At 38.4% G+C, this 9,804-nt stretch overlaps 1 protein-coding gene across 1 annotated transcript; it reads right to left on the minus strand.

Moving 5' to 3' along the window:
• Positions 1–4,763: 4,763 nt before the first annotated feature.
• On the minus strand, positions 4,764–9,265 carry GPR63 (G protein-coupled receptor 63; the record flags this gene model as incomplete). Its single annotated transcript, XM_084203302.1, has 2 exons — positions 9,195–9,265; positions 4,764–6,165 (listed from the first exon to the last, which is right to left on the minus strand). The coding sequence occupies exon 2, from the start codon at positions 6,021–6,023 to the stop codon at positions 4,764–4,766; it is 1,260 nt and encodes a 419-aa protein (XP_084059428.1). The 5' UTR covers positions 6,024–6,165; positions 9,195–9,265.
• Positions 9,266–9,804: the final 539 nt, after the last annotated feature.

The following is a 9,804-nucleotide window of genomic DNA, read 5'->3' on the forward strand; positions in this document are numbered from 1 at the left end:
GTGGCTGTTGCAGAGGTATGGAGTCTCAGAATGAGGCACTTCAGCAGCTGAGCACAGCCATTTTTAAGCAACCAGAAATATCCTTCCCCTCTCAGGCACTCTTCGGGGACATGTCTTTATCGCTTCGAGAAATTACTCCGGCAGCATTTCTGCTAAGTCATCATCAAGCTGAAAGTTTTCCCCAAAACAGCTGAGATGCTTAACTTTTTTCACTCTATTAATATGGGGAATAATCCATCGCATGCAGACATGCAGCACTTGAATCATAAAGGTCACTGTCTTGTGTTGATATGAATCATGCCCTGCAGTACTACTGCCTGCTTTATTTATTGCACAGCAAGATGATCTTAAGTACTTAGTGCAAGTTAAAAGGTGGGGCACCCAGTTCAGGTAGGATTTTAGAAAAGTTACTTTCTTATTAGGCTCTCTTTCTGCCTGCTGGATACTATTCCAATTGCTCTACATATCTTGACATGTCTCTACCACAGTGTCTCAGAAAAGAGCATTCTGCAAATGCTTTATACAAGAAACATTTTGGCTTAAACAAAACCCCCTATATCAGGCAATCCTGGTTATTTCATAGACAGATAAAAAGTGTTTGAAACTATGCAGGTAGGCATAAAATACAAGAAACAAGTTCATGTACTAACAAGAGAGTAAATTCTAAAGACTTTTGCTACATTTTTGAGAATGTTTATTTTCTTTTTTTGTTGTTGTTGTTGTTTCTCAGGTGTTTTCATGGGTGTATTATATACAGAAATGACAATGCAATTCTACTTAACAACTTTTTTTAAAACAATAATTCAAGGTTTCTCCACATCATAAAATGACTAGCCAAAAAAAAAAAAAAAATAAAGAAACCAGTTCAAAGTAATAGCAAAGTAGTGGCTCCTGGAAAACTGGACTTAAGATATTTCTTACCATCCTAACCACAACAAACTTGTGCTCTGAATTTTTAGTTTTCACACTAAAATAAATTAAAATCTCTTTCAAGGAGAGCATTGTTGAATGATTTAAGAATTAAAAATCTCAAATGGGTTCAGAAAGATCACTGAGATCACAGAAAGATCACAGTTATTTATGCATATGCTCAAAATAAAATATAAAAGCATTAAGCATTCAAATGAAAAAAATAGTGACAGAAAAGCAATGAGACGAAACAGTTTTCTTCTCTATTTACAGAAATATTTTTACATAAGTAACAAGAAATGTCAAAAATACACAATTTTGAGTACAAAAGAATCATTTCAGCAATAGATTTGTACAATTGAGACCTGTGTAAGCAGCATGCTTTGACTGAATGAATTAAACTGCAACAAACTTCAAAATACATTCATTTAAATCCTCCATACTAAAGATGTCTGAAAATAGAACATGGGGAATACAGCTTAGTAGTGACTATCATCTCTGGAGAGGAAGAAAATGATAATTTCCCTTTAAAGTCAAGAAGGATCAGTCTGAGTTTTTAAATTCCTTGGTCTTGGTCAAGACCATTACATTGCCTCAGGAGACCCACTTCTGCCAATATGTATGTGTTTTAACATTACAAATCTCAGCGAGGTTAGGCAGGATTCTTGGCAGGATCACAGACAGCAAGACTGAGCAGTTCAGAGGTCTTCAACTTGGTCCTAGGACTTCAGCTGTAATTATCAAGGCACTGCTCTCAGGACAGTACATAGACACAATAGCTCAAATGATTCTGTAAACACATAATTACCCTGGGGATACTTCTACACCACGCCTTGTTTCTTTTTTTGAACACCCTTTTGTTCACTATATGCTTTGATCACCTCAAAAAACCAGGCAATGTGAATACTGTATCACTGTGGAAATCACCTCTGAATTTGGGCCACACAATCTGGGCTTCTTTTCTCCAAGGATCAGTAGATGCAGCTTTGACCAGAAATCTTGTTACACTCAGTGTAAACAATTGCTTAATTATCAAGACAAATTAACTGTCTGATGTTTGCAATTTACACTTCACAGTCAGTACATATCAGAGATCACAAAAATCCCACAAAATGTTTTGCCCTCCTCCTTCAGGAATGTAACTTCACTAATTTTTCTGTATTGCTCATCTTCTTTCTTTCTTGAATTACTGTGTTTTACAACATTCAAATCTCTTGCATCGTAGAGCTGGAAGACAGCAAAAATACCTGTTCCTGCCATTTAGACAATGTACACTCTCACTCTGTTACATTAACTCTAAGCACAATTTTGCTGCTTTCGGAGATAAACAGGTGTGACAGCTTTGCAACAGAAAATTCATACTAACCAAGTCATGAACTTGTGCTATCAATGTAAATGCAATTGAAAAATAAAAGCTGTACTGCAAAGACAACTAAAACACTCTTTTTATAGTGGAATTCCTTTAGATCACAGAAATCTATACCATCATCAGTAAAACTGACAAGAAAGGGAAAGCATGGCCATTAATAACATCACCACTGCCAGGTGCCTTGACATGTAATTCACAGTCTCAGCCGGCAGCTTTTTTTTTTTTAATAGAATTACTGAATTCAAAATTGTTCCTTTTATACTCTTTAAATTTAAATAACAACAACAGTTTTACCAATAGCTGTCAATGAGAAGAACAGCGCTAACTTAGCTCAAATTAGTTCTTTATTGAAGACTTTTAAAAAAAATCTGGAGTTTGAACACTCTGTTGCCATCAGGAAGCAAGCAGTCCCTGGACAGCCACATGGGACATTTCCTTCACACACATGTGTACTGTGTGGATACACAGAAGCAGATAAAATTGCCATTATTTTTGCTTCTCTGGTACAAAAACAACGGAGAGCTCACCATGCTTTGAGGCACTGAAAGACAGATGGAAGCAAGAGAAGCCCAAACCCTAGCTCTGGTTGTTGTTTGTTGTACATCAATCCCTCTGCTCTCGGTCACAGCCCCAAAAAGCTGATTCTGCAGCTATTCTTCCCAGTCCCAGAGCAACTGGGGATCTGGCTCCAAAGCCCAAACCCAAGTCTTAATTCTACTTGTCTCACAATAAATATTTATCTAACTGATTGAAAAAAAAAAAGTATCTGAGTTTAGTTTGCTATCATCAAGGAAAATCCTTATTTTTCTGCTTTCCAGGAGGATACCAATGCAGCCTGACATTAATCAGAAAGGTGGTTTGGCATTTTAGGGAGAGAAGCTGATGCCTAATAGATGAGAACAGTGAGTAAACCCTTGAGGCAGCAGCCACTACAGAGACAAAGAGGTAATGAAAAAATCAATGTGAAGTAGTATCAGAGGGAAAAAGGGAATTTAACTTACAACCCCAGCAAACTCTGCTGGCTGACTGTTATAAGGGGTAATGGCTGAAAGAGAGTAGATTTAGAAAAGATACAGGAAGAAATTCTTCCATGTGAGGGTGGTGAAGCACTGGAACAGGTTTCCCAAAGAAGCTGTGATGTTCCATCCCTGGAAGAGTTCAAGGCCAAATTGAGTGGGGCTCTGAGTAGCCTGGTCTAGTGGAAGGCATCCCTGCCCATGGTAGGGGGATTGCAGCAGGATGATATTTATGGTTCCTTCCAAACCAAGCCATTTTATGATTCTGCGACTGTTTATAGTTTTGATCCAATACTTAAATTGCAAAACACATCAAGAATTCTTTTTCTCCCTGCAATTACTATGCAGACTAAATCCTAGCCTCAACTGTGGTTCATTTGGTATCTTTCTGCTGGCTTACCCTACTATTTCTAATCCTATCCCAACAAATGCCTGACAGCATGATTTCAGCAGTGTAGAGCACACCTAGCCTTATATGAGCTCCAAGCAGAAACAACATTACACCAACACAGTATAAATTTCAGCCCCAAAAATCACTATTTCAGATAGGTTTTCAGGCATATCATGAGGTTTGGACAACTTGTAATAGCCTCAAGTAACAACTACAGTCACCCTTTGCCCTGTAACAATTTTAACATGAACACTATCCTTCTAAACCATGTGTGAGACTAAATCTCAGGTCATGGTATTTTTCTTGCTTTCTCTTTCATTCCTCTGTTTTCTCCTTCTAACTCTCCTGATAACTGAGCAGGTAATTTTGATCAATTGTTAGAAAACCAGAAAATCTATGACTGTACATTAGCTATACCAACATAAATCATCCTCCTAGAGCTTACATGGGTCTTTCATTGAAATTCACCAACAAATAATAATAAGCAATAATAATATACCTTCAATACAGAATAAAATATTCAAATGAACAAACTATACAGTAAATTTTGTAAAGTGCACAAAGATATTAATGGAAATATTAAAAACCAAGATTTTTAATGTTACCATGAAAACTTCTGAAATATCGTTAAATTAGATAGAAATAATCTAATGAGACTTTTTGGCTCTAATATACTGGCAGACAGCAGCAACAGTTTTCAAGAAAATTACACCAACTAAATACACCATATCTTAGCAGCATAAAAAAAGTTCCTACAATTAGTAAAACTGCAGGCCTAGTAAGCATAAACCTGACAAGATGTTCCAAATATAGTTTTCATTAAAAGAATGGATCTCAATGGAATCCTAGAGGTAACATTTGTTATTCTGCTTACATTGTATTCTGGTAGTAAACCCAACTATAGCCAATCACGTTCCCTCACTCTATCTTCCCAAAATTGCACAAAGTACTGAAAATTTAATCAAGTTGTAAGATATGGCCACACTGAAAAAGCCATATGAAACCAAACAAAATTCAACCTAAAGCCTAAAAACAAATTACCCCAGCAAACAACAATCATTGTCAAACAACTGCAGTTTCAAACTACCGACCGATGCTCCCCACACACGTAGATGGCACTGGGCCGGATGCGCCGCCTTGTATGGCCAGGGAGCTGTGGCAAGAACTTGAAGAATCTGGGCATCAAGTCTAAGCATGCATCATGAAACTTCTTAATCCTCCAGTAGTAAATCAGTGGGTTCAGTGCAGACTTGAGGTAGCAGAGCCAAAGGAGCCAAGTGCTTATCTCAAAAAAGTTGTGCTTGTAGTAGAAGTGGCTGTTGAACGTGGCAATAAGGCTGTAAGTGGTGAATGGTGCCCAACAGACTATGAAGACAAGGAACAAAATCAAGATGGTTGTGAAGGCACGAGTTTTAAAGCTCATATCAATATTCATCTGAAAAGGTCTCTGTAAGCTCATGAGACCAAGTTTGCTGGCCTGGCTGAGACATATGCTATCAGGGTGGCTATGGATACGAACTGCGTTGTGGCGGACAGTGTTGAGTATGCCCATAAAAGAATACAGCATTACCAGGAATGGAATAAAAAAAGCAATTAGCAAGATAACTATCACGTAGGCTCGGTAACCTGGGCTTGTAGAGTAGCCAAAAACACACTGAGGTGCTCTTGAGGGTATCTGCAGATTAGGATTCCCTACTGATAACGGAAAAGCAACAACAAAGGATGCTGCCCAGGAAATTACAATAAGAATCTTTGCACGGTAGGGGTTCAGTTTATCTTGCCTCTGAACTATGATAAGAAATCGGTCAATACTAATAATAAGAAGAATGGCTACCCCCTCTACGACAAAAAGCCAGAAGAACATAGCAGAAACTCTGCAAAATATATCCCCAAAAATCCACTGAGTGGTAATGATTGTTATCAGAGCAAATGGCATGTTCAGCACTGCCAGCAGCAGGTCTGCAAAAGCCAGGCTTGCTAAGAGGATATTAATTGCAGATCTCATAGCTGCCTTCTGGTAGACCATCAGGCAGACAACGAAGTTTCCAAGGAAAGAAACCAACAGGATAAATATCATAGCAGCAGAAAGAATGATCTGGAGTGGCAAACTCAGGCTCCTGAAAACTTCTTGCGACGGCAGGGTAGCTGTGGTGTTTACTAGGTAAGTACTTCTCTCAGTGGTGAGCACAGCACCTGAACTATATCTCAATGGCTGTGTTGTGCCACTATGAAGCAAGAACTGGGGAGTGGTAAAATTCGTATAGGCATTTTCATAAACAATGAAAGTAGCATTTGAGGTCCCAGAGTGGGCCAGCGTCAACATTGCAGAGAAAACCATTGCTTCAAGAAAAATGAAAGCAGAACCAAAGGTCTTCAAGGCATTTCATCTTGTTCAGGCAGTATTTTGAACTGGTCATTTAACAATCAATATTCAAGGTTTGAAAGTATCAAAGTTCTTAAGTTCATGTCAGTATTTCCATCTGAAAAAGAAGAAAGTAATGTAAATACACAATGTAAAACTCTCTGAAACCAGTGGTAACCTAATGATTGCTCAGCTTTCCTTATTGAGAATAGTATTCCTAATATATATTTACACTTCAGGTAGACACAATTCACTTAAGCACCAGATACAGGGGTCTCGTAATAGTTGGCCTATCTCTCATAGGCCCTGCTCCTGTAGTCCTGCTGATACTGTGCCATACTCTCAACTCACCATGCTTTTTTTCTACCATAACCAAGGCTGGAAAACTTTTGTGTTTGAAAACAAGCTTTACTGATTAAGAATGAATAAATCAAAAAAGTATTTTTATTTAAACCTCGTAATTTTTGAACTAACTTCTTTATTTTGTTTTGAAATTGCCTACAGGTAGAAACTTTAATAACATTTCTAAATAGCTTCAATAGTATCAGTATATTGCCTATTTGCCTGCTTGGTAAGCACTGAAAGCCTATTTATCCAAGTTATTGCACATAATACAGAATTCTTAGTTCCATGTCAGTCGTCCACATCAGACACCTCAGGAAAAACATTCAAAATATCCTAACCTGTTATTATGAAATAACTTGTCCAAAGGATGAAAGAATTCTTCCATTTGTTTCATTTAGGGGCTGACTCATATTCAGGTGCAGGAAACCATCACTTTTTTGGTCACTACAACTCTTCCCCTGGCAGTAAGCTTTCCTGCTTCCACTGGTCTGGGCATGTTTTTGTTAATTCATCTTGGTATCCCATATAATTTAACCATGTGTGCTCTCTTTTTCCTTGTAAATCAAATCCTTACACACCCTGCTGAACTCCCTCCCTTGTCATTATAGTCATAGAATGGTTTGGCCTGGAAGGGCCTGTAAAGATCTTCTAGTTCTGACACCCCTGCTCTAGCAGCAACATTTTCCAGCAGACCACACTGCTCAGAGCCCCATCCAACCTGGCCTTCAACACTTCCAGGGATAGGCCATCCACAACGTCCATAGGCAACCTGTACCAGGGCCTCAACAGCCTCACAGTAAAGAATTCCTTCCTAATATCTAGTGTGAATTTCTTATCCTTCAGCTTAAGACCATTGCCATGACCTTGTAGAAAGTCCCTCTCCAGCCCTCCTATAGGTACTGACACAATCCAACATTTCCTTTTAGTTCCAAGCACTGTCTTGTTGCCCTATTACTCCCAGTATTGCACTGTTACATATATTTGTAGGTACATATTCTTAACAAATAAAATGCAAAAGAGTTGAGAGTTCCTCACCTTTTCAGTGCTAACTTCTCCCCGCTGTCTTAGACATTAAATTAAACACTCTCAGAGCACACTGGCATTTGATGAAGCCGGAAACCAGAAGGATTCAATGCCCGTTTCAAAAATAATCACTACAGAAACATAAAGTGGGCTTCACCCCATTCCTTTTGGATGACTGCAATAGTCCCTTCTGTCTGTTTTCATGTTTATCATTAGAAAAGGGGTAAAGGCATCTTCAGAGGGCAGTCTCCCTCCTCCATTTCTGCACACGATGACAAGCTTGTGCTGCTAACACAAGCAGCTTATGGTAGCCCAAACTCTGCCCACAGTATTTATGCAAATTCTGTTTAGTATCAATGTCAATCAAAAATAAAGGGAGAAAGCAATGTTTTTTATGAATTTACACAAGTACGTCATGTTTTGCGTGGAATAAAAAGTTTACCTTTTGCTGGATAATACTTCACCAACAAAGAAATTAACTGTAAGACAACAAAATCTGATCTATGCCCTCAGTTTGGACTTCTAGCAGTCTGAAAGCAAGCCTGCTCAGGCTGCTGTCAGGAATTCATCAAATAAAATCAGCCCTATGACCTGCTCCTTTCATTCCCTGACTATCTGCAAGCTCTATCACCAGATGATTTCCAGGGCCAGACTACTATCAACATTTTTATTTCAGATAAATGATTAACCTCTCTGTGTCCTTTAATTTTCAACGGCATCACAAAAGATATTATTATAAACATCCTAATTTAATTTACTCTTGTGGTGGGCTGATCCTGGCTGGACACCACATGACCACAAGAGCTGCTCTTTCACTTCCTTCCTCAACCGGCCAGGGCAGAAGTAGTATTACAAAAGGCTTGTATGTTGAAGTAAGAACAGGGAGAGATCACTCACCTGTTAACATGACAGGCAAAACCTCAACTTGGGGAAATTAGATTAAATTATTACCAATTAAATCACAGTAGGGTAATGAGAAAATACAGCTAAATCTTAAAAACACTTGCACCTCATCCCTCCCTTCTTCCTGAGTTTAACCTTCTGCCTAATTATCTCCTCCACACCAGGAATGCAGTGGGACAGGGAACAGGGGTTGCAGACAGTTCATTCCACGTTGTCTCTGCTGCCCCTTCCTCATCAGGGGGAAGACTCAAACTCTTCCCCTCCTCCAGTGTGGATTCCTCCCATGGGAGACAGCCTCCATGAACTTCTCCAATACAGTCCTTCCCACAAGCTGCAGCTTTTCTTGAACACCCATGTGTGGGTCCCTTCCACTGACATTGGCTCTAGAGGAAGCTTCTGGCAGCTTCTCAAGAGGCCGCCCCTGCTACCAAAACCTCATCACACAAACCCAATAGAGAGTCATACAAATTCCACTTTCTAGAGGTCTTACTGCTTGAATGAAAGTTATAATTTTCTATTGTGTTCTATTATATTTCAAAGATTGTAAAACTCATCAGAAGTATATAAAGCTATGTACATTGACATTTTGCAAAAAGGACCAATTCCATTAACTTTATTATAGATTTTTCTTTCACTCCATTCTCTCTCTTTATATTTTATTTTTACACTAACTCCTTTAGAGAAAACCTCAATGTTAATTATAGGCTAAAACATAAATACTAGCCAAAGCTCTTCTTTCTTTGATCTACATAAACTTTTCCTCCACTAGTCTTCTTTAACATTTTTTTTAGAATAAAATATGTAACCAAAAGGAAAAAGGTTAACAGAACTTTCCAGAATAAATAAATATTTTAGCAATGAACAAGAAAATCTCACCCAAAGTTCCACTGAGGTTTATGACTCCACAAGCTGAGAACACTATGATGGAAAGGAAGCTGTAGCATTCTGAAGGAACTGCAAGAGAACATAAATTCAACAAATAATTCTGGATTTAAAATCTTGGAGCAAGAAAATTACATCCCCAGGGTAGTATCTTTTAGAGCTGTGAAAGCAGTAAGTCAGCAAAGGTAACTTCTGTATTTCTGATTGGCTTTGTATAGGTCCTTCTACTATGGCTGTAAAAGAAACTAATCTGCCCTTAGATAAATGTAAAACCCTCCTACAGAAAATAATCAGTTTGAAACAGGAAACAAAAAAAGGGAGTGTTTAGTTTTGTATAGAAAAGAGGTCACCAGAATGATCCTACAAATAAAATCTTTACTGGGGTTCAAGCTCTTTAATCTACAGAGGAGAAGAGGGAAATGCAAAACCATGACATTTGCTGATGATGAACATGAACTGGTTTTTAGGTCAATTTAATTTAAAAAAAGGTCAACTAAAAAGGTACAGAGGGATCTTCCCAAGAGCTAGTGGCAAGCTAGCAGTCTACCCCATAAAATTCAGTGCTAGAGATAAAGCTATGCCTGTACTGAAAACAGTTATCTAC

The sequence above is a fragment of the Fringilla coelebs genome (genome assembly GCF_963513975.1).
Source record: "Fringilla coelebs genome assembly, chromosome: 3".
NCBI lineage: Eukaryota > Metazoa > Chordata > Aves > Passeriformes > Fringillidae > Fringilla > Fringilla coelebs.